This window comes from Strongylocentrotus purpuratus, unplaced genomic scaffold (assembly GCF_000002235.5).
Source record: "Strongylocentrotus purpuratus isolate Spur 01 unplaced genomic scaffold, Spur_5.0 spur5_scaffold_2, whole genome shotgun sequence".
Taxonomy (NCBI): Eukaryota; Metazoa; Echinodermata; class Echinoidea; order Camarodonta; family Strongylocentrotidae; genus Strongylocentrotus; species Strongylocentrotus purpuratus.
The window spans coordinates 19968862-19994690 of NW_022145605.1; the positions used below are offsets into that span (position 1 = coordinate 19968862).

The 25829-nt window shown below is 38.6% G+C and overlaps 1 protein-coding gene across 1 annotated transcript; it reads right to left on the bottom strand.

Moving 5' to 3' along the window:
- Nucleotides 1–184: 184 nt before the first annotated feature.
- Nucleotides 185–23857, bottom strand: LOC574604 (RING finger protein 10). Its single transcript, XM_030991922.1, has 17 exons — nucleotides 23418–23857; nucleotides 20782–20948; nucleotides 20242–20432; nucleotides 19568–19716; nucleotides 18818–18944; nucleotides 18191–18401; nucleotides 17536–17589; nucleotides 17069–17113; nucleotides 16438–16498; nucleotides 15137–15213; nucleotides 11572–11974; nucleotides 11025–11158; nucleotides 9600–9819; nucleotides 6872–7060; nucleotides 4583–4725; nucleotides 4004–4244; nucleotides 185–3265 (listed from the first exon to the last, which is right to left on the bottom strand). Exons 1-17 carry the CDS (start codon nucleotides 23497–23499, stop codon nucleotides 3156–3158), a joined length of 2604 nt encoding a protein of 867 aa, XP_030847782.1. The 5' UTR covers nucleotides 23500–23857; the 3' UTR covers nucleotides 185–3155.
- Between the last annotated feature and the right edge of the window lie 1972 nt (nucleotides 23858–25829).

Sequence of the window (25829 nt, forward strand, 5' to 3'; positions counted from 1 at the left end):
GGGGGGGGGGGGGTAAGAGGACACTTTTTTTTTTTTTTGGTGTCAAAATTTGAAAATTTGACATTTGCTCCGTTGGGGGGGGGGGGGGGTTTAGGGTTTTTTTTTTGGGGGGGGGGGTTTACACACATAAAAATACCCCCTGTGTACGCACCTGCACACACAGATCACATTATAATCTCATCAGTTGATTGGGTATTCAAGACAAATAGATTTATTGAAACCAAATAAAAAATACTTTTGATGGGTGATTAAATGGAACACTTTTCTGGTGAGCTCTTCTGTAATGACCAATGTATGGGTGTATATAAGAACCAACATAAGAACCCCCAAATTAATAAACAAAAACAATTTTATAAAGACATAATCAAGGATCATCTGACATACTGTGATGCTAACATATCCAAATGCGAGGTGAATAAGGAAGTGAATTTGCTTCATGGTTTTGCAAGGATATATGATCACTCCTGTGGTCAAGTGTTAAGGTCAAGAGTGTGGTCAAGTGTTGGGGTCCCGAGATAACTTGACCCAAAGCCCGCATAACACAGGGTCTGGAATAGCTGTGTAACAGACTACATCCAAGAGAACCTATAATGTTGATTACTGTGTCGCTATTACTTTGAAGATTTTTAGGCTTAGTTCAAGACATAACATACTTTCTTTAGAAGATGCACTCTCGACATAATGTACAATCAAATTTCACATAGACATGAAAGGTGGTGACTACGCATGAAGACCAAACCCTATACATCTGAAGTCTTGCGACTGTTCTCACTTTTTATCTTATTCTGGGCTCTTTTTCATAAAACTCTTTATCAATATTTTTAACAAGTGCCACTTTTCTGTGACAAATTTGCTCACAGCCACGGCTCACATCAAATGTAATAATATCAGTAACTTAAAAAGTCACTCTAAGTCATTATTCATAATAAGTTTCATGAAACAGGACCCTGATTCCATAACAATCATGAAGGATTGAAATAGTCAATAAACATTGAGCAGCAATGGAAGATATGTTCATCTTTCATGCAACTGGATCTCTTATTTACATACAACTTTTTGTAACACAGATAACTCTTGGAAGGCAACAAATAATCGTCAATGGCTAATATATTGAAGTGTTACTTCAAATCATTATCAAACAAAAATAAAATGCAAATGGAGTACATGGCTTCCAAAAAGTAATGTAAGCACATTATGACTTTGCTTGAATTTTGCTGAAGGAAAGTATACAACAAAGATGACAAAATCTTGCTCAAAAAGAAATGATTTAAAGTGGATGATGACAGGCATCAATAATACTAAAACTTAATGGTTCAATTTACAAACATAGGAGGATATTAAGCCAATGAGCCAAAATGCCATTTCACTCCATTTCGAACAGTAATAGTTCTCAATTGTATATTTGTATTATTATCAATTTTTTCTTCTTCTTCCAATTGGGAAAAGGAAGGTAAATTTGTAAAGCTAAATCAAATTATGAAAAAAAATTCAACCCACTGAAAATAATCAATCTGTATGAAAATTTACATTTTTCATTCCATTTTTATATAGCTTTTTGTGTAACTCAACAACTGAGAACTTTCAAATTTGTTAAATAGTACCTTTAAATACACATAAATTGTGAAATAAGATTAGATTAGAAATGTTAATTTGACTTTGTATTGTAATATACATTTCTTTAGAATCTTTTTTTCTTTCTTTACATTTACCACTCTATAGCATGAGCATATAAGAGACAAGTCGCAGTATCAAACAAAAATAAATTTACAGGCAAATTGTAAAAGAAACATTGCAAATGTATCAAAGTCTGGAAAGATATTCTCATATCGCTTGTCAGACTTTTCTTCCTGCATAAAACGATCAAAGCAAACTTAGTATGCATTCAAAACAATAACGGCTGTGATGAGAAATGGGAACAGAAAAATAAGTGAAAAGTTCTGGGCAGTGCAACAAAATAAAACAGCTACATAACACTTTTTAATGGATATTGGTGCTGCTCACAATACATTTGTGCATATTCCATGAACTTTTGTAAATCATGGCGACTACAATGCTTATTTGGAGAGCTAAAGAAACAAAATATAACTGAATATTCAAATGATTTAGTTGTCTTTTCATCAAAGCAACAGAAAGGGGGGGGGGGGGTATTGGCATTATTTTTACGTTTAGCAATAAATGATATGCTACAAAAAACGATTTAAATACAGAATTATACATATAAATTCCTTGCACATTTCCCTTTAGAAATTGAATTCTGGATCATTGTTGACAAACTTGTCCACTGTTCAATTTGAAAATCACTGAATGATATAAATCTAAATGTACAAGAAGTTTCCTTTCTTCTGAAACTGTCTAAAATTATGACATCAGTACTCAAAGCAAGCATAGAGTACCGAAGCTGTGACATCATAAAAATGTATTCTTAGAATTTCTCAATTTTCTCTTTATTTTCCGAAAGAGCATCAAAAAATGATGTCCAAATGTCGAAAGTCAGTTGAAAATGCTCTGGTTCATGACATTATGAGCCAGAGCAATATAACACTGAGCTCCTATAGAATAGAAAATCTTTTTATTCGGATGGTCATATCTCAGCCAATACTTAACATTTTCAATTGGTTTTTGATATTTGGACATTATTTTTTATGCCCTTTTGGAAAATAAAGACAAAATTGAGAAATTCTAAAAATAAGATTTTTGATGACGTCACACTTCACTTTACTTCACTTCATTGTGCCTTGTGGGTGATTGTCAAACAGTAACATCACATGGATATCAACAATTACAATATACCTTACAGATCCTACACATAAACTGGGAAAAAGTAAATTTGTCATGCCTCATAGAATATATAGTCGTGCTAATCCCTTCGATATAGATGAAGTAAACAAAATGATTAGGATGCATCTTATCTAACATTATATAGTTGTATACACCGGGCTTTACAGGGATAAACTTTATTGTGTAACAAGAACATTGCATCAATTTACTCTCTCTCCAAAGCTTTTCTATAACTCTTCATGCAATGCATTCCAACTACAGCCCAATCACAAGGTTGAATAAATTGTATGCAAAGTTAATGATTTTATAACCATTACTACCACACAATATCAGAATATAGCATTTCTTAGAATAATAGGGAGTTTAAGAACAGGGTGCTATTTGAAGCGAGGACCTGCGGTGGAGAAAAGGAGTTGCTTTTTGCGACCTTTCTTGTTCTTTCGCCCTCCTCCTCCTCCTTTTCCAGCATCTCCATCTGCTTCATCACCTGGAACAAAAGATGGAAAAACAATTGTTAAAAGCCAAACATGATAATAGTTTTTGGTTATAACTATGCAAACTCATTTACCTTAATTCAAATAGTCCTGTTTCAGTGGCATATGTGGTGATACAGGGAACTAAATAAAGTTAGGATGCGATATTAGACCCATTTATTTATTTTAAGTATACATTTTTTAATATCCATTTTAATAAAGATTCTTTCTTGACAACTAAATAGGTTTGAGCTTGACGAGGCTTGTCTGACATAGCAACAACTAATGTATGCAAAGTGAATTCCATCAATGGAGACACCATTATGCAAAGGAGGTGAATCAAATAGTTGGTAACCAAGGGTTCAGGGGAGAAACATGCATAAATTGAAATACATTATTTAACAGGTCTAATAACCATCTGATTTTAGAATTTTATTTGTACCATTTTGAATGATTTTATTCTAGTTCTGCTTTTTCTTTTTGGGGGGTGTCCCCTTACGTGACCCTTAGATCCCTTAACCTAACATCTTGGACTTACACTGTATCCCTCCTAAATCATGTTAATTGTAAAAGTGAGTAATGTGCTCCTATATATTGTCTATATTTTATACAGTATGAGTATCATGTATTGTACTATTCAAACATACATTATATCACACTGATGGACACTATGTATGTTTAAAATATATATGTTTGAAATATGATATAGAAATCAATAAATCAAATCAAATCAAATCAAATCATGGACTTACCTTTCTTGATGGACATGGACGCAGCAGCCTTGTCCAGTGCAGTCTGTATGGCGTTACTGAAGGCATCCTTGTACTGCGGTACAGGTACATAGTCCTCATTGTCACTGTCATTGCTACTGGTGAGCTCCCTGCCAGGGGTTCGGCCGTAGCTGGCGGTGGTGTAGTGCTGGGGACTAGCCGATGCTGGGTTGCTGCTGGACTTCATAGGGGATGATGGCTTGGCTGCTCCATCACGCAACATCTGAAGGAGAGGCAAGAAGCAATGTAGTAATGATGATGATGATAATAATAACCACATAACATTTAAAGACTAAATTAGTGCTTGAAACCCGTCTGCACTAGTTTGGCCAGGAGGGATTAGACCTCCCTGCAAGGTCACTGACAGGTGGTTATCTCATCAAATCAGCTCTCAATTAACATAAGAAAAAGTGAATCATGAGGGACCAACAGGTATCGATTAGGCATTGATTGCTATGTAGAGGGCGCAAGTAGCTTTAAGTAGTACAGTGGGGCTTTAATACATTGTTTTGAACACAAGAAAGAAGGAAAGAGGAAGAGAGCAAGAAAGAATATCATTACCTGTGCGAATGAGCGATGCCCTCCTCCCTGGCTGTCAGGACTACTGAGAGATGGCCATCCCCCTGCTCCTCCTCCTCCGGTAGCCCCTCCTCCTGGTAGAGACATGGAGACATCCACCGGAGAGCTTACAAACTCCCCCTCAGCTTCATAAAAAAAAGGTTAAATATTCAAAAGAATTGCATTTATCTACCTACATTAAAGGAGAAGTAGCATGGGAAATACTGGTTGACAGTACCGAAGTTCTCCTTACGCTTCGGTTTCGCGTATGATGCACGCACATGAGTCCGTAGCTGTAGTATACCCAATTTTCCCCGCACGGGCCTCGGGACAGACGCAATGTCCCGTCATGCTACAGCCCCTTTAACAGGGCTCAAATTAATTTTTTGTCCACGGGGGCTCTTCCAAAAAAATAAGAGCCCCCGTGAGCCTTTTAGTGCTGACGGGGGCTCTTATTTTGATATAAATTTCCATTGAAACTCCTAAATTCCTCGGTATTTTATCATTATCATTTATTTAAGTCGGTATTTTCCCTCTTAGAAATTTACTTGTTACATAGGCCTAGCTATTATTGAATTTTTATCCCCGTGATGACATTCTCTCCATTTCAAAACACAGGGGCGGATCTGGCTTTTTGCTAAGGGTGGGGGATAACCTAAATACGATGTTGAGCATCGTCCACAAACCGCAAGGCGAGCTTAGTTGTTGCTATTTTGAACCCCCGTAATTGATGTTTTCCTGGCATCTACTAACATGCGGAGCATCGTCCACGAGCCGCGAGGCGATTTTTTAAAGGCTATATTGAACCCCTGTTAGAGATGTTTTCCTGGCATCTACTGACATCTACTAATACTGTGTAGGTCTGGAAACATGGTAGCATTTTTCAATGCACATCACATTTTCATTTGGAAGCCCAAGGGGGAGGGGGGGGGGGGGGGTTAAACCTCCTTAACCGCCTAGATCCGCCCCTGCAACATCTTTGGTCTTCTTCTTCTTCTTCTCAATATTGTTTTACTGGTCGAGTTACATTATTTGCTGGTCTTTTAGGATCACCAGATTTTAGAGGATTCACACTTTTCACAACGAAAAACCTTCCATGTTTTAGTCCTTGCACGATCGTCTCCAGCTCCAGCAGATATTGGGCGTCAGCGTGCACACCAGTACTACCGGCGCGCGTCTTTTTTTTCTTTCCGTAAGGTAGATATTTGAATATATGAATATTTGCGTTGGTACGGTGAAGTGGAGATCAAATTCAAAATTAAATCGGCCAGATTCTGGACTAAATTGGTAATTAACCAGATTTTTGCAATGATTATGGACAAGTTACGACCTGGGAAGTCATTCGTTTACGGTAAGCCTCCCGATTTGTCGCAATGTCACTTATTTAAAGTAAACTTAGCTTTGCATTTGTAATTTTTGTATGAAATCTTATATTTGATAAATTATCGCATCAGATTATGTGTGCGTGCGTATCACGAATATTGATGACTAGCGCATGACGTACAGGTCCTATTGAGCCAATCAAATGCAGCGACAGGGTCATACCTTACGGGGGGGGTGGGGGGGGGGGGTGGGAGACGCTACCGGCGCAGTATAGCCACTAGCTGCACTGCGAGCTTCCATTGTTAGTGTCGGTAATACTCAAAGAGATGGGAGAGATAGCGCCATCTAAGTTCCATTTCATTGGTTTAAGATTTGAAAAATTTTACTCAATATTGTCTTAAAGTTATATCAGAAAAGATAATCTTTATTTTATAATTCCACAGGGGCGATCTTTAATTTTGCAATCGCCCCCGTGAGCAACCTGACGGGGGCGATTATGGTGCTCACGGAGGCGAATCGCCCATCGCCCCCGTGTATTTTGAGCGCTGCCCTTTAATCATTATAGACGAAACTGGGTTTATTGTTTTAAAATTTGTCACTCTCACTTTCTCCAAATCTTTGTTAGACTAATAACTTAAACTGTTTCTCTTGTTTTCTTTGTGTGCTACCTGGATTGAGTACTATCATATACAAATTTACATATTACAGATAATACATGTCTTAATTAGATTGAGAGAATCATATGAATTTCAAGAAAACAAAGTGTTTGAAGTTTCAAACTGCAAGCCGAGCAAGCAACTTTGAGTTTCACCAGAATGTATTTGTTCCTGCTTGCTTGGCTTGCAGTTTAAAACTTCCAACAACTTTGATTTCTCCTGTGTAACCCCATGTCCTTGTTGGATGTTGTTTAAAACTTCAAGGTTTCGCAAATTTAAAGCTTAAATCTAAACGATAATACTCAATGCTTACCATAAGTTGAACTAAAGATGAAATCATCATCATGATTGTCTGACAGGACAGCGCTATAGTTAGAGGATGCTCCAGAGTCTACGGATGCAGGCGAGATGGGTCTGGGCAGACCAGGGTTCTCTGGAACAGATCCTGGACTAAAGGATGGGAACTGGTTGGTGCTCTTGAGGGAATACCTTGCTGTGGGATCTTAAGGATGCAAAATAATCATCATTTGTTATGATTTATAAACCACATATCAACGTTTTAGGCTACTAGCATATCAAAGTAGCAAGTTTGGAATGATTATTAGCAAATGCAGGGCAAAGAGGCATCATACAATATGTCAGAACATCAGGATGACAAGATATTTGCTTTTGATCTATTTTTCTTTGACTTTCCAAAATATGCATTAGCTGATCTATTAAGAGAGAAAGAGAGAGAGAGAGAGAGAGAGAGAGAGAGAGAGAAAATGGTTACATCCTCCAGCAACAATGCAGTCAATTTCTTATGCTAACCACATTCCTCAAACCCTGCATCACTCTAACTACCCATAGCCTTGATCTTAAACCTTCCCCTAAATCTATTTTGAAATTAAATTGCAAAAAATAACCGCAACCCTTTATCTTTGATGCAATGAAGCCTGGAGGGTCATTCCATGTCAAATCACCCAAAATATCTGAAAATCTTAACCCGACCATTTTGATTTTGATGAAACTTAGTGTACTTGTTCAGTGTGATCTCACAGCACCAAATCCCAAATTTTAGGTCAATTGGGTGAGGGGCTTGGGAGAAACGGCCCACCAAATTTTGAGATTTTTTCAAAAATGGGGGTGGCGGGCCTACCTTTGAACCCTTGTATCTCGGGACCTAATGGGTCAATCTTCACAAAATTTATATTGTTCGAAAGGGTATTCAATAAGGATTCCAAATCTGCCGTCATTTTGAAAATTCGTACATGTTGGGGTACTTTGACCTCTTGACCTAAGATTTGACCTTGAAATTGACCTTGTGGATCACGTGACCTTGACAACATTTTTCATGAAATGTAATCTCTGACATGTTCACTAAAACATATAAAAGTTTCAGAGATATAATATTTTTGGTTTAGGAGCAATAAGGATTGAAAGTATCCATACTTACAGATATTCACAATAAACCCTATTATAATGTATACAATACGTGCAATATGCACAGTACAACATACATCTTCCACATGCTTTTTTGTTCTAGTCATATCTATTCTAAATGTCGGCAGTACTTAAATAGAAATAAAATGACAAGTTCATATAGGCCTAAAGGGTTAACAGGATGTATGGCTTTAGGCCTCTGAGTCTGTTCTAGGATAATTACCCCCCTGGAAAATTAACCCCCAGGAAATGTCCCCCCCCCCCCCTCGAGGACAATTACCCCCGAGGACTATCACATCCAGAGGACAATTACCCCCCAGAAAATAACTTCCTAGGACAATTTGTCCCCCCCCCCCCCCCGGGACAATTACCCCCCGGAGAATTACCCCATCCCCCCCCCCCTGGAAAATTACTCAAGGATAATTACCTCCCCAAAAAAAATCTGCTTTGATTAAAACCAACTTATTATCAGGATAAACTTCCCCTTCAACTAATAGAGGGGGGGGGGGGGTAGTTGTCCTAGGGGGTAATTGTCCGGGGGGTAATTGTCCTCGGAGGGGGGGGGACAGATTGTCCTAAGAGGTAATTTTCTGGGGGTAATTGTCCTCTGGGTGTGATAGTCCTCGGGGGGTAATTGTCCTGGGGGGGGGGAAACATTTCCAGGGGGTAATTGTCCTGGGGGGGGGGGAAACATTTCCAGGGGGGTAATTATCCTAGAACTGACTCAGAGGCCTAAAGCCATACATCCTGTTAACCCTTTAGGCCTATAATGAACTTGTCATTTTATTTCTATTCAAGTACCGCTGACATTTAGAATGGATATGCCTAGAACAAAAAAGCATGTGGAAGATGTATGTTGTACTGTGCATATTGCATGTATTGTATACATTATAATAGGGTTTATTGTGAATATCTGTAAGTATGAATACTTTCAATCCTTATTGTTTCTAAACCAAAAATATTATATCTCTGAAACTTTTATATGTTTAAGTGAACATGTCAGAGATTACATTTCATGAAAAATGTTGTCAAGGTCATGAGATCCACAAGGTCAATTTCAAGGTCAAATCTTAGGTCAGGAGGTCAAAGTACCCCAACATGTACGAATTTTCAAAATGGCGGCATATTTGGAATCCTTATTGAATACCCTTTCCAACAATACAAATTTTGTGAAGATTGACCCATTAGGTCCCGAGATACAAGGGTTCAAAGGTAGGCCCGCCACCCCCATTTTTGAAAAAATCTCAAAATTTGGTGGGCCGTATCTCCCAAACCCCTCACCCGATTGACCTAAAATTTGGGATTTGGTGCTGTGAGATCACACTCAACAAGTACACTAAGTTTCATCAAAATCAAAAATGGTCGGGTTAAAACCATTGGGTGATTTGACATGGAATGACCCTGGAGCAAATGTCACCTTGGCAAATGTTGGATTACCAATATGAGGAACCCGTTTCACAAAGCCTTTTATCAATGAAAAATGACACAAACCAGTGACAAATCTGCTGATGACCAATCAGAACGCAAGGATTTCACTAGCTTATCACAAAAACTGTCATTTGCCACTGATGACAAGTTTTGTGAAATGGGGCCCAGATGTATTGGATTGTGATACTTACAGATGCCATTCTTGCGATCCTCCTCCTGGCTGATCTTGCGTTCCCGACGCTTCTCCTCCCGAGCCTTCTTGTCCCTCTTCTGCTTTTTCCTCTGAATCTCTGCAGAGAAGTAGGCGAGGGTCCTGGGCGAGAGGGTCGGAGGTCGGAGGGCAAGTTCACAGACGCTGACATCACAGGTCAGGGGCAGGTGCTGGAGGTGACGCATCCGGTTACGCATCTCCTGAAAACGGAAGAGAATGGACAGAATTTTATTCAAATCCACTGCAATTCAGAATCAATGTAGTATTATCTTATATGGTATTTATTTTATGTCGACAATTCAAAATTCAGAACATTTCAAACTTGAATAGTTGCATACCGGTTAACATTTGCACAAAATCACAGAACAGATATTCAACCAGTACACTCGCATACATCGTAGTATGATTTTAACTTGTTGGTTAAGACTATCAACACTGTTTAGGGCAAACAATGTTAATGTTAATATCCATGATCTGTTGGTGAACGGTTTGTCTCTCCCATCATCAATGTCAAAAGCTTGTTGAGATACAACCTACAACAGTCAGAATAAGAGAATGGTTTAATTCTTTTTTGGGGGGTTCTAGGACACCTACCCCCTAGACATCTGACCCCCGGATAACCACCCCCAGCCACCTACCCCCTAGGGCAACCACCCTCTAGGACGACTACCCCCCCCCCCCCCCAAACAACTATCCCCTAGGACAAAGCTTGTTGAGACACAACCTACAACAGTCAGAATAAAGAATGGTTTAATTCTTATTTTTTTGGTTCTAGGACACCTACCCCCTAGACATCTGAACCCCGGATAACCACCCCCAGTCAACTACCCCCTAGGGCAACCACCCTCTAGGACGACTACCCCCCCCCCCCCCCAGGCAACTATCCCCTGGGACAACTACCCCTTAAGAAAGTTGTCCGATGGGTTGTTGTCCTAGAGAAGGGTTGTCGTAGGGGGTAGTTGTCTGGAGGGCAGCGGTGATAGTGAGCACTCAACCACGGCCCCCTTGAGTTAAAACAAAAAGAGGATTCGGGGGGGGGGGGGGGGGAGAGAAATGGCATTTTACAAGATTCCCCCCTTTTGAGTAAAAAATTGGGAAATAATAAGGAAAAATAGGGAAGAATAGAGATAAAAGGGAAAAATCAGAGAAATAAGGAAAAATCAGGAAGAAAAAATAAAAAAGATCGGTAAAAATATTTTTAAAAATGGGTAACTTTTTTTGTTGAAAAAAACAAAAATCTGGAAAACCGATTTAAATCAGGTTTTTATCAGGCCTGTCTGAGGGGTAGTGGTCTAGAGGGTAGTTGACTGGGAGTGGTTAACCGGGGGAAGGACGTCCAGTGGGTAGGTGTCCGGATACGCTTTTTTTTTTATATACCGTTTGTACAGAATGAAGGGAAATTTACCTGGGTGACGGAGATGTGTTCTATCTCAACGATCTTGGCTGTGATGGTCAAGGGAGAGTGCTCTAGATGACCGTATTCGTGCATCAAGCAGCGGGCATTGAGGGAACCCAGAAATAGCTGCTGACCATCCTCGGCTGTTTAGGAGCAAAGGGAGGGAGAGAGAGAGTGAGTGAAAGAGAGAGTGAAAGAGAGAAAGAGAAGTGAAAAAGTGAAAGAGAGACAGACAGACAAAGAAAAAACAGATAAAGAAGAAGGAAAGAGACAAAGTGAGACAGACAGAGGAGAAACAAAAATGAGAAAGAAGTTAGTCAGCATTAAAGACTAGCCCAATTTTCAATTATATCTCACATATAGAAAAACTTAAATTTCTCGAAGTGTACTAGATATAAAATAATGTGATGCCAAAATGTACAAGCTAAAAGTACAGAAAGATTACATTTATCCTTGCTTCATAGAAGTTATCAATTTTACTGAATTTCTAAAATCAATTAATAAGTTTACTCAAGACTCACAGATAATTTGGGGAAAATTTTACTGACAACTGTACCTTGATAGAAAAAGACATTTCTCGAGTGACTAGGGGGAATCTTCCTCTCTCTACCACTTGCACTGTCAGCGTGACTGGGTGACATCTCAATGTAGTCCACCCCTTCCTTCTCTTTCTCCCCTCCTCCACCAAGTTCCTCCTTCTTTTCCTCTCCCTCTCCAGTCTTCCCCGAAACAGGAGCACCGACATCTTCTTGGGGAGATGGATTACCGGTAGCTTTGCTACTGTTGCTTTCTTCCAAGACATCGTCGGTACCATCTTCAGTTTCTTTCGGTTCTTTGGTGACGTCTGTGCTTGATGGTTCTTGAGGTGGTGGTTGGTCGTCTCCTGGTGGAGAGGATGGTTCCTCTATGGTTTCATCTTGCTCTTCATCGGAGAAGGCAGAAGCATAAACAATGCAATCCTGCGTTTCAAATACATAAAAATAAGATGGAGCGTTCATTTATAGGAATGTACTCGTTCGTTCGTTAGTGTCTCCTTAGATCAAGATTAATGTATCTTGATCTTCGGAGTAGTTGCTACAACCAGCTGTGTTAGACACGTTGCCCCGGGGTGCGAGATAGGACTCTTATAGCGTGCCCCCATTTAAAACAATTATATAATAACAATTAACATTACATTAAATTACTATTAAAATTACTCTCATGTTACGGGAAAAAATATTATATATATATAAAATGAGGAATGTACTGGTACTCTGGTAGTCATATCTACTCCACAGGCCAATAAAGCATATCCACAATAACAGAATGAATGATCACTATACCCATTAGGCTTGGGAGCGAGAGCCGAGTACCCGACTCTAACCGATTCTGAAATCCAGAACCGAGGAGTCGACTCCAATCTCTAGAGAGTCGATTACTCGAGCACGTCGGTTCCGAGAAAAGGAGACTCGGTTCCAAGATAAGAACCGAGTCTTTGGCGCTGGAGTCGACTCCACAGCACCACAAATCAAAGAGATACTTTGCAAAAAAACATTGCTCGAACGAACTGGAGTGATTCCACAGCATAGAGAATGAACAAAATCAGCTCTATCAAAGCAGAATGCATGCGAGCGATGGGCGCACTAACAGCATGCTGTTTTGATACACACATTTGTGTGTGTACCTTCTTGTAGTACTATGCATCAGAGTGAGTGAGGTGTGTGTAGCACTGCTGTGTGTTGCCCCCTGTAACTGCCCCCCCCCCCCACCCCCAGCTGAACGTTTGACCTTTGATGAATTGCGCAAGAGTGTTGGAACAATGACCCCATTTTCTCTCCTCTTGGAGCGTGTGTGATACCATAGACCTACCAGGTCTATGGTGATACTGATCAAGTTGATTCATGTTTTCTCTCGTGCGCAAACTGATTTATGTGACTTTGTGTATACTCTCTCTCTCTCTATCCCTAGTCTCCCCTTCCCCTAGACATCAGACGTTAAGTTTTCTTCCTCAAATAAACTAAAACCACACAACTCACAATTTCCTCCTCCTTTCTCTCCCTTGAATTCTCCTCATCGGGTTTTTTTTCTTCTTAAAAATAAGTTTGACTGGTCTACAATTTACATGTACATTCCCCCACCCCCTATCTCTTGTATCCTTCAGTTATTTTTTTTCCTCGCGCCATCTCTAATAGTGGCTGAAAATGCAGACTAGTTATTCCAAAACCACGATCTAGCGCTGTTATCTGTTGTTTAGAGAGCACGTGGTTAGCAGTATCCATGGGAATGGAGTGCCACGCGCTGGGGCTGGTTTACACTTAGCTCTTAGATAAAGATAGGTCCCTGGGAGGAGAGCCAGCGGGCCAGGCATATTTCGGATATATTTCATTTATTTTAGGCAGGGAATCAGAATCTTTAGTTTTACATGACGACTTCTTACTCTGAAAATGGATTGTTTACTGTAATAGTGGAAATAATTGTTCTGCATGTCTTACATTTTAGCAGTGTAAGTACGAGTTAATCATTCCATCATTCTACGTTGAAGTTTAGAATTTAAAATGGACCTAGGGTCTAACATGTTTTTGTTTGTTTACATTGTTGCCAAGTTACCATGAGTTATTAAATAATTAATTACTTTATTAGCAGTGGTCATGTTTTTTTCTCGATTTGATCGAAAGTAGTAAAATAAATCATTTCATAACTGTTTATAAAGGTCTGCACTTTGATCTTCTTTATTGTTTGCATGTAATTGTAGAGATAACATGAGATGAAACAGATATAAACACAACATCAATTTACACACACAAGTCACAAATACAGTCATACTTTTTATACTCATTTTTCAAAGTAAAGTTTTCCCAAAAAATATCATAGAAAATCATCTATTGCTATCAGTGCCACTGCTGAGTGGAGACGACATGCACAGTACATAACGTACAGTGTGTAAACACCTCCCTGGTGTGTGTGTGGCCTTGACAGCATTGTGGCTTCAATTACATGTACTGTATCTGGTAGCCAGCGGGAGTCGATTCCACTTGGAACCGAGGCCGAGAGTGGGAACCGGAGTCGGTTCTCATCAACAAGGGAACCGCCCAAGCCTAATACCCATGTACTTGTGTGTTTACAAGCAGTTAGATCACTTTTGCCTTCCTTCTTCCTTTTAAATCAGAAAAGTGAGAGAGTCCTAAAACAAGTATATGCAAACTTTACTTCTCAATAATTATACCACTTAAACCCTGCCTCATTACAAACAAAATGTTGATATCTACAATTTGTTGGATTAATATTTATCATGATACAAATAACATTCCAATCACTTATAAGCATTGGTGGAAAACAACTTACCGACTAAAAAAACACTAAATATTCCATTACCTATAGTACCGTATTTGACGACGATAAGGCCGCAGTGTTTTTGGAAGAAAAAATATCAAAAAGTTGGGGTGCGGCCTTTACGCTACAACAACAAAATCCAGCGGTCAAAACAGCACGTCCATTTGAACATATGGGACTATGAACGGTAGGATGACTAGACAATGGTACAGGACAATTCTATAATAACTCACACACACAACTTACCGACAATTTTACGATGCACAGTTCACATGTAGACGAAAAAAAGAAGCATAACTTATTTTTCTTATAAAAATCTACCGATATATCTAGATCTAAGTCTGTACCATTGCATCGCCAAAAAAGTAAAAGAAGGGACAGACCGTTACTTACGGAGCTAGCAGATGTTGCGCAACGCAACTGCGCAGGTCGAAAACGCAATTCCGGATTACACTGCACATCGTGGTAGGGTATTGTAGGATACCAAATCTGAGTGCGATACAGTTCTAGCTTAAAAGTCGATGAAGATCTGCTAAATTACGATCATTTTGGGGGTAAACTTCTTGTAAATTTATAAGAATATTGATGAATTTGGTATCAGTTGGTAAAAAAAAAAGAGTGTCCTACGAGAATTTTTTTTCTCTCTTTTTTTTTTTTTATTCGTTTTTTTTTTTCCTATACGAAATGTCAAAGTTGGGGGTGCGGCCTATGCAGCGCTGCGGCCTTATCGCCGGCAAATACGGTACCCAATTCTTAGAAATGGAATTAAAATAAGGCCTATGAAGAGCCAAATGCCCTTTGTAACTTCTTACCCCTTTTGGTAGAATAGGCGTTGTCATCATCATGTCATTATCATCCCCCTTTTGGTCCAGGGAGGGTCTTTTTTCATCTGAAAATGTAAGGAATGAAGTAAATAATAATAATAATCGTGATTTATATAGCGATTAATACGGCATACTGTCTGTATAAAGCGCTACACAGATATTATTACCCCGGTCATAGGATTCATTCACACACAATGTTCACCATTTCCACTCCATGGGGAGTATTCCTACCATATGTTCACCATGAGGGCATAGACAATTACTAACACAAAGATGCATTCATTATCCTACAGGGTCCCCATTTCTCTTCTGGGTATTGAGTGGCAAATGTGGATTAATGCCTTGTCAAAGGACATTAGTGCCTTGTCAGGGATCAAACCACGGCCTTTGAATTTCAAGTCAAGTGCTTAAACCACTCAACTACGACACTTCTACCATATATAATTCTAACAAAAACCTTTACAAGATTACTGATTGATATTTCTAGTAACAATGACATCAATTTTTGGCTTACCCTATGACAGTGTCTAGACTTGCAGAATGGCAGTCAGCAAAATTGTCATTTTTAGATTAAATGTATAATCACCCTTGGAGAGCACGAAATCAGAAATAACTAGTATAGACTGGCTTTCTGACTTCAATTATTTGTTATGAAGTACCATAGAAATAAAACATAGATTACAATTGCAAATCACCAAACATTGTCATGACACATGCTCCAGCAATAATGATTTCTAATGTCATGCAATTCCTGAACACTACACCTACCCCTAACCCAAACCTATAAAAATACAATCACAACCTTTACCCTCATCCTGCCTATTTTTTGTATACATCTTTTCATTTAATTTGTATTAATATTTCTTTTAATAAAGCCCAGAGCAAGTGTAGGATTAAAGATAAAGTTGAGTTCTGGTCATGCGATTGCATTGTGAAAGAAACGTTGTGGAATCGATCAGAAAAGGTTGATCATCTAGCATATAAGTATTGGTGTGTACTGCAAGGTTTTGGAATCATCAAAATGATAAGAATTTGGCCCAGTCTTGGTAAAGTAACAAGCACTTTACACAGAAAGATGTATATGGGACTACACAAACATGTGGTATAAAAATCTGTCCCAATTTTTATGCTATTACATACATTTAGAATATGAAGGTATTTGAAGAGCCATGCTTTTCAGGGAACATTTTTTATCCGACGTTGTTCCACACTTGCTTATACAATGATAACTCTCTCAAATCATTTTTCACCTCTTCCCAGAACTCGACCTTCTCCTTATGCAAACCAACCTGTGACTAATGTTGATGGTTCAGTAACTGCTTTATCCAGACCAAGGCCATCCTCTCTTTCCTAAAAATGTGTCAATTACATATAAAAGGAAACGGTTATAATGGTGCTTTAAACATCCGGTAACATGGGTGTATCTGAACAGCACCTATTTCTCAGCACAACAGAAAAACCAGAAACTATTGCAAGTGGGTATCTCGGCTTTTTGCAAAAATTTCATACCAAGAAAACGGCTATCATAAACAATTCTTAAAATGCCCATACAGCGAAAGTTTCTAGTTTCAAACTTATATTTATAATAGTATTTATTTCATTTTTTTAGTTGAGATAAATGTTTAATGAGCCTTCGTAAGAAAAATATAAAAAATGACGGCCATTACAGATAATTGTATTTCAATAGTCTGAATCCGAATTGCATAAATTAATTGTTGCTAGGTAGGACAAACATTATGGCTTGTCCTACCCAACAACACAAAATGTACAGTTCTCATTCTGACTATTCAAATACAATTATTTGTAACAGCCTAACAGGAGAATGAAAATTTTTGTAACGAGGCACTTCACACAGATGTGTGCAGTAATTTGATACCGTTAAGAAATTGGCCTATTATGTTGAAACATGATGGTGCTCACCTTCAAGGAATCCATGGCTCTCTGGACAAATGATTTTTCAAATTCCTAAAACAAAAAGAGATAATTAGATTATTACCATTGCATACGGGGACCAGGTAGCTCCTGTATTAACCCTATGGGAATGGGAGAATTCAGTAGCAAACGGGTTAAGAAAACATTTCTGAAAGATTTCAATAAAGTTACTCTTCAGGTAGATTGGGTCTGATGGCAACATCCTAAAATTATTTAAGGAAATTCATTGATCTGCAGTATCAAACTAGAATATTGCAAAACAATGTTTGATAGGAATTAACGAAATATATGAACTATGTGTAGCCATGTTAATAAATAGGTAAACAGATAAATAGGTTCCTAACTCATTCATTGCTGACTACTGGAATCGACAAAAAATACCCCTTCAATATTTTATTTATTTTTATTTTCTATACACTGACAAAATACAGCTTAATCTGTTAAATGGCACTTACATCGACTGCTTCTTTCAGCTGCTTTTCCAATTCTCCTCTTTCTCTTTTTAATATCTGAAATAAAAGTATTTGAAACATCAAATCAACAATTAATCTCACAAAAACAGGTCTTATAAATCTGGGAATACACAATTAGTTGATTGCTCAAATATAAATTCAATTACCATTATTTAAAAGAAATATACCAAGACAAATACACTTTTAAAGGTGAATAAGTAATACCTCAAATTAAGAAATTCAAATCAAAATCTAGATCTCGATTGCCAATAGCACTTTCTAAATTGTGCATGTCATGTAAGTCTTCAGTCATGGATCAAGTTAATTTATCTCTCATAAAGATGACATTTTCAGGAAACTAATTGAACAAGATTCTAGTAGTACAGTCAAACCTGCTTTAATGACCATATGTCTACAAAGGCCACATTTGTTGTTTCCCTTGAAAATGGTTTCTCATTGAATCATGTACTAAAGGAACCTGTCTACAAAGACCATCTGTCTACAAAGGCCAGTTTCCCTTGGGTGGTCGCTATAGACAGGTTTGACTGTATTTAGAATATATCTTTTAACAATATAGTTTATAATTCAAGATACTGCTATTCTAATAATGTGATTTTAAACACCATTGATTTGCAGAATACAACTCTTTTCTTCTCACCTCATCTAGAACTTCCCTTGGGCTGGCAATCATCAGCTTCACGAAGCAGGTTTCCTCCGATGAATCCGTCATGCATGGAGACACTGGCAATTCTACAGGAGCACTGTCTGGGAAGTGAGGGTGAATGGTAATGGATCCTTTCTCCCGCGTCATTAGACGCATCGTGATGGTGTCACCAACACTGAAGGTCTTCAGAGATTTGGCAACCACGCTGGGTAGTGGAAAGTAAAACTTGTGTTAAGATTGAGTCTAGTTTATCACAAAGTAATGTTGAGGTATTTCTAAAAGAAGTGATGAAATGTCACAATACAGATCAATTTTTCCAGAAGTGGGGAAAGCTTGAGTCTTAAGTCTTGATATAAAATACTCTTACTTACTTTACAAATGTTCATATTTTTGCTACAAACATGAAACTGAAGTTAGTGCATAGGATATGTTTCCCTAAAATATGGGTATTACAACTATACATGACATCAGGACATTGCCTGGTTGTAAATCAAGCCTGCAATTTGAAATTTAAAAAGAAAATATATGTCCTTTGTAGACAAGCCTTGGCCAGTTTCGCAATAGTTTGTCAAGCAACTATACATGGTTATGACAGACCTTGGTACCTTCAATCTAGCTCACCTTTTCAAGTCGCTTGCCATCACTGATTCGTAGCAGATGGGGCACTTGCGCCATCTCTTCTCCCCAAGGGAGATGTAGTGCAAGATGCATGGCCAGCAATAAATGTGGCCACATTTTGTAATCTTGGCTGAGAAGGAAAACAAGTGAAGCATACAATATGTGAGTCAAGCATACATTACGTGTATCTGACACTTGATAATAAAACTATGAATGATGACAGTGACATTATAAAATACATTGATAGAACAACTGAATGACTATTTAAACATTTTAAACATCAAAATAAACTGAACAGATGTGTATACATCTTAGCTGTAAGTTGGGTCAATTAGAAAATGCCACGAACGAGAATTTGGTAAATGTGAAAGGATACACACTGTCCAATGTGTAATTTTCAACACAGGGTTCTTGAGGCTTAGATCTTGCTTTTTCATGTGTAGAAAAAAAGAGGCTTGCTATGTTTTTTGTCTATATCATGAACATAACTCTTTTTTCCAACTTTAAACTTTGACCATTTCCCATTCTCTATGAATTTTAACCCAAACCGTAAAGTTTCATCAATCTATCTCACTGATTTTTGGCTTCTTTTAGAACTAACTTGAAATCAGGGTGGATTTTTTTTGTTTTTCCTTTTGGAACTGATTACAAATTTTTATAACAAGCAATCTCCATAGCCTCTAGCTTTTTAAAGTTACCTTGTGTTTAACACTCAAAAGGTCAAAGGTTAAAGGAGAAGAAATATTTATTCACCTGCAGTTGGTGGATATAAACAGATGGGGCAGGAGGGCATCTCATGGCCAAGCATGCGGATCTGTTCAATCGAATCCCATTCCACCAAAGCATCGGGGTCTACAGACTGCTGCTTGTAGTTGCCTTTGGCTTTTACCACAAACTGACAACTGAAATGAAAATAAGGAAGTTGATGGAATCATAGATTTTCATGGCATGCAATTGTTCCCATTTAAAAAAAGAAAACTGGCTTCCTTTTTAATATGAGTTCATGTGCTCATTACCCCAACGATCTATAAATAACAAGTATCGCTCCAAGATGTCTTTATCTTCAAAATCATATCTACTGACTGAACGTATATGTCAGATGCTCCAAATTGAAACAAGCACACCTCAATTCTGCAAATCATCAGAAGAACTTACATTTGTCTGATTAAAAAATTAGAAAACAGTACTGATGTAAAATAATTTAAAGTAAAACGATTTTGGTACACTACTGATCATGAAGATCCATTGCAGAACTTTCATTGCAGAACTTTCAGGCCAACTGTGCTCGAAATAATCAAGAATGAAGAATCAGTGTGGGAAACTTTTATACCTATTCCATTCAGAGATTAAATCCCTTTCTTCACATCCCACAAATAAAATGAAGTGTGGACTGTGGAGTCCTTCATACAGCCACGACTTCAACTCACTTTGCTTGCAAGAACTGTTCCTTGTTGAAGCGTCTATGACCCCATCTTGACCTGCTACGATAACCAGAGCCACCTCTGGCATCTTCACTCTCTCTCGCAGCGAAGGTGAAGTTCAGGAGGTGATTCATGTTGAGTTTCTTCGGACCATGCGGAAGGGCTGAACCAAATTCAGCCCTTTGAGTTACTGTCACCTGTAAGATTAGCAAACATGATTAGGACAAGCACAGTGCTAAAAAATACATGCAGTGATCTGGGACCTGTTTCATAAAGCCTTTTTTTAAATGACAAATGACAAAAAGAAAGGGTTTCATTAGCTTATAACTAAAACTGTCATTGTCTGTTGTCACTGATGACAAGTTTTGTGAAATGAGGCCCAGTCCTCAGGAAAATGGTGTCTCCTGAGTGCCTGAAATATCCCGTATGCAAATTTGAAACCACTCATTAAATTCATAAGCGTTTCATGTTTTAACAGTATAGTATTTTGTGAGTCACCATAACACAGTGTTATTTCAATATTGTTTAAATCCTCAAGACTGTTACCTCATCGCGTCTGCTGGCAGGAAGACCTCGGCTGCGTGGCCGTTTGTCCACGGCCCTACTCTTTTGCGGCACTGGTCGGCGTGACTGACTGTTGTTAGGATCACCTGGAGCACGAACCTGTGGCGGCTCGCGCCTGTTTTTATTAGATCTTTGACTACGTCCATTCTCTGTGTAAAAATTAAAAAACATAACAAAATAATGAAATTGTGATTGACATACTGAAGAACAGTCACTTTCAATTTTATTGTTACAAAAGTGCCAAGCAATTCAGCAACAGAAATATTAATTGCATTAGATTTAGTAAATCCATCTGGTTGCATAGAAAGTAGGCTTGAGTCGGTACGGTCGATCACACCGGGACCCGACCGTTGCCGTCGGGTCCCGGTTTCGTTTTTTGAGAACCGACGCTCCGAAAAAAAATAACGAAATAGTCTATGTAAGAAATTGCAGTTTTGCACACCACTAAAATCAATCCACCTTAAAACTTAAGTATTTAATGGTTACCAATCATATTCTAGCTCATCCTGAATCAATCCGAACTGCTGATATAGATATGGGTTGCAATTAGGCAGTTCGCCCCATGGGGTTGTTGTTGCCAGCTACTAGCTAGCTACTGTACTGGCCGGGTCTCTCGGCAGGAATCAGGTTGAAAGAAACATTAATGTTTGAATAATAAAACGGCTTTCTAAAAAGTCCTTCTTTACAACATATCGATCGAATAATTTTTAAAAGACAAAATATATATTTTTTCTTTGATTTTGAACACCGCATGCTTCTTTTAAAAGCTGAAAATTACTTGGTAATCACAAGAAGTTTCGATACGGATAGCTGTTGCAAGGCAAGTTCAGACTAGTCTCGGAAAAATGCGCACTGTGCTCCTCGTTAGCTGTAATGCGTGCCAGAACGAACCCCAAAAAAGACGTGATCGTCACGAGAAAAAAATCATTAAAAACTACCAGAGCACAATTGGATTGACAACTACTTAAAATTATCGTAAGCAAATACATAACTTGGAGGAAGAAAACAATAGTTGTCCAAGAAAAGCCACATAAATAGTGATATTTAAGGAGTTACTATAGGTACAATCATTATCGGAAGGGCCTGCTGCAATATCCGAATTACAGGTGTTTAAATTGAACACGAGGCTATACGAGGCAAATACCGCCCTCTACGGTAAAAAGCAGTATAACAAAGGCTTCAAGTATTTGCAGCAGGCTGCTTGCGATAAAAATGTACCCAGTTACTCCTCGATTATCACAATTTCTGTGGCATTTCTTGGGCGATTAATGAATTCTTTGTCCAAGTTATCTATCTGATTATGGTAATTTTGAGCAGTAGTTGTCTTTCCAATCGTGCTCTCGTAGTTTTTAATGATTTTTTTCTCGTTACGATCACGTCTTTTTGGGGGTTTGTTCTGGCACGCATTACAGTTAATTACGAGGAGCACTGCGCATTTTTCCGAGACTAGTCTCAACTTGCCTTGCAACGCTATCCGTATCGAAACTCTTGATTACCAAGTAATTTTCAGCTTTTAAAAAAAAGCATGCGATGTTTGAAATAAGAGATAAATATTTTATTTGTCTTTAAAATATTATATGATCGATATATTGTACAGAAGAAATTTTTAGAAAGCCGTTTTATTATTCTAACATTCATATTTTTTGACCAGATTTATTCAACCTGCATAAATCGAATGGCGGCTCAAATGTTGTCTTTACATTTCTGCCCCAGTTTTTTTACTTTTAGAGGCACGAAAATGGCACTAAACATCGCCAATCATGGATGAAAATAATGTCAAATGGAAGAATATACCGATCTGAGCCGAGGTATGCATGTGCTTATTAATTTGATTGATAAAAAAGGTCACTTTTAAGGGACATACTGATGATATGCGCTTTTTATAGAGGCAAGTGACAAATCCTGCGAGCTGATTTCGGGACACCGGGTCCCGATCGGTACAAGGCCGTCGGGACCCGGTTTATGAAAATCCCGACATGACTCAGGCCTAATAGAAAGGTATCATTAGATTTCTATAAATAATCAAACTATCGATTCTACTGAAAATAGACGCTAAAAAGTTACACTGGTCACTGCTAGCTGCTCTGGCCTCTGCACTTTTGGGTCTTGCCCATTTTGGTTGGATCTTTCGCTTTCACTTTTCAGCCTCAATAAAACTGTTACTAAGAGTAAGACTAAGAGGTGTAGACTACTGTTAGATTTGTGTAAATGTAATAATAGAGTCTATAGACTAATAATAATAGACTCTAACATTTAACATGATTTTCTCTCTACCAATATAGCCTTATAGGTCTAGACTCTAGACCTAGACTAAACAGCAAAACTTAATCAAAGTCATAAATTCGACTAAAATAAAGAAAAACAACCACAGGGCCAGGGGTAACAACAAACAAGTCTAGACGGCATCATTTTCCTGTCTTATGAAAAATTGTGCGTGCGCCGCGCCTTGTGCTCGATATGTCGTAATAAGAAGTCCCGTGATAGACGCTGGCTGGCGCAACACTGGTGGGGCCTGAGCGGGTCGAGAGGAGCGGGTGCGCCGTAACTAGGCCCGACGGCAGGGTACCGGTGTGAAAGACGATTTTCTATGTCATTGAATAAATAAGTGAAATTCTTACCCTTTCCCTTCGTCTCACACGAAGTGAGACGAGCTGGAGATGACGTAATTTTCTTTTCCATATCGTTGTTTTCCTTGTCCATCCACTAAATGGTAAAATTGGAAGATATTTGAGCGATAAAACGCCCCTTCTTCAAGAGAAGCTTGGTTGAGGTTGTACGATTCTGAAGACATGATAACTCTTCACTGTTGCGCCATATTGGTGAAACGAAAGAAAATGTCAACCGTGGACTAAATGCAAGGTTGAAAAGTGAGGTAAAAGAAGCGAAGATATCAAGTAAATTTATCCAAAACTTGTGCTTTGTAGCACAAGTTTTTAAATTCTTGGCTCGCGGGCGATCAGAATGGCCAAAAAAGACCAAATTTTAAGTCGTTTCCGACTTATCCGTAAAACAATTGGCGACTCGTCGCCAGCTGATATCAAGATGGATACGGACACGTACGCGCGCGTCCGTTGCTGACCTCGTTTATTTTTCGGCGCGCTCACAGTACATGCATTAGCAAAACACACAGGCAGGCGCCTTGGTGTCAAAAGATGATCTAGTACATGACATATCTCTCTGAAAATACCTATGTTTCACAAACATCAGTCATTAATGTAGTTTCACATTTATTTTCGCTAAAGGAAAATGACCAAAAAAAAAGGGAACAAACAATATTAGCCCCGGTGCTCTCTTGGGATCCAAAGCACGACCAGGGAAAAAATTAATATTCATTTTTCGGGGGCTACTTTTCAAGCTTGCCTGCATGAAATTAACACTCTAAAATTTGTTTTACATTGAACTCTATGCAAATTTACAAGGGCTCTTTTCTGATTTTCGGGGGCTCTCTGGGGCATTTCGGGGGCTAATTCGCCCCGAGCCCCCGTGTATTTTTTTCACTGAGCACGACCCGGCACGACCCCGATGCATATCAAAGTACCCCGATGCATCCATGCACCGGGAATGTTCCGAGCTGGCTGACGAAGTCGATAGATCACTTGGGGAAACTAAAAATGGAAAAACAACAACTTTGATGCATGTTTCCCTGGGCAAGAAGGTGGGGGGGGGGGGGGCTGGGAGGTGGTGAATTAAACTCCCCATATAAGATTCCCCCTCGCTCGGTCGCTTTGAAATACAACAATGAATATTGGGTTAGAAAACTGCAATACATTTCGATGAGATTGGACGGCACACAGACCGAGATCCTCCATGCTTTTTAGAGTATGCAAAGAATTTAGATTTTCGGGTATAGTTAAGGTTCCAAATTTTTAGGGATGATAGTCCAAGAGTTATCCCTCCAATATTTTACAGTGTCTCCCCCGCCGCTACACAACATGAGGTACAATTCTGATCTAAAGTTTGCAATAGGAATTTCCCTGGCGCTGCATGGAACGCCCCACCCCACACACACATCCACTCGGAAACTTGGAATAATACTATGGAACTTAATTTATTTTCTTAGCCCTCTTCGCTCATTTACCTAAAATAATGATGAAAAATATTAGTTTTCTTCAAATATTTAAATAATCATTTTGAGAGGGGACACCCCATCCTGCATAGTCGCTATGCTCCCTCGCAAGCCTCGTCTAACAAATTCCCCCCCCCCCCCCCCTCCGCCGGCAAATACAAATTGTTGTTATGGGCGTGAAATGATATCAAACCGAACTGTGCCCTTCTAGGGCGAAAATTCTGCGCCCTCTTTTTTTTCCAATCCATTATTTTTCATTTTCAAACATAAAATTAAACATGCAGGGCATGGTAGATAATCAGTTTGAACAAATTTACAATAAAAATACAACACGACTTGAAATATAGGCAGTAACAATAACGTTAAACATTTCATTTTTGTTCTATGCACCCTGATTATCATCCTCTGGTGTTTGTATATTTGTTACCATGTGCAATATTGTATTAGGCCTATATGTATTTTTGAATTTGCTTGAAAATGTGAACAATACAGCCATTAGCTGCTTAACACCATGAATAAATGAATAAATAAAAGAACATATTATTTCACATAATTCATGAGAAATGACATACATAATAGGCCTATTAGATTTTATTTTTTTAATTACCAAACAAAATTGAACAAAACAAGGCAATAAGAAAGTGGCGGCATTAAAGCTAAAGGCTTGTAAATTGAAGGCCCCTTCATTCTGCCACCTTCCCATCTTCATCATCATTGTTGTCGTGATACTAATCAACAAGATGCTTATCAATTTATATGATAACAAGTTGAATTATGTCATTTCTTATAAATGGATGACGTGTTTCTTTCTTCTTTTTTTTTCTTATTATTTGTCCTTCCTTACTTACTTCTGTTTGTTCCAAGTACGCCATTGATATCCATCGACACCAGGGCGGCGATTTCTTTTCATAACAGGGGGGGGGGGGGACGGACGAAATGTGAGGGACGAGGGAGCAGTGGCGTA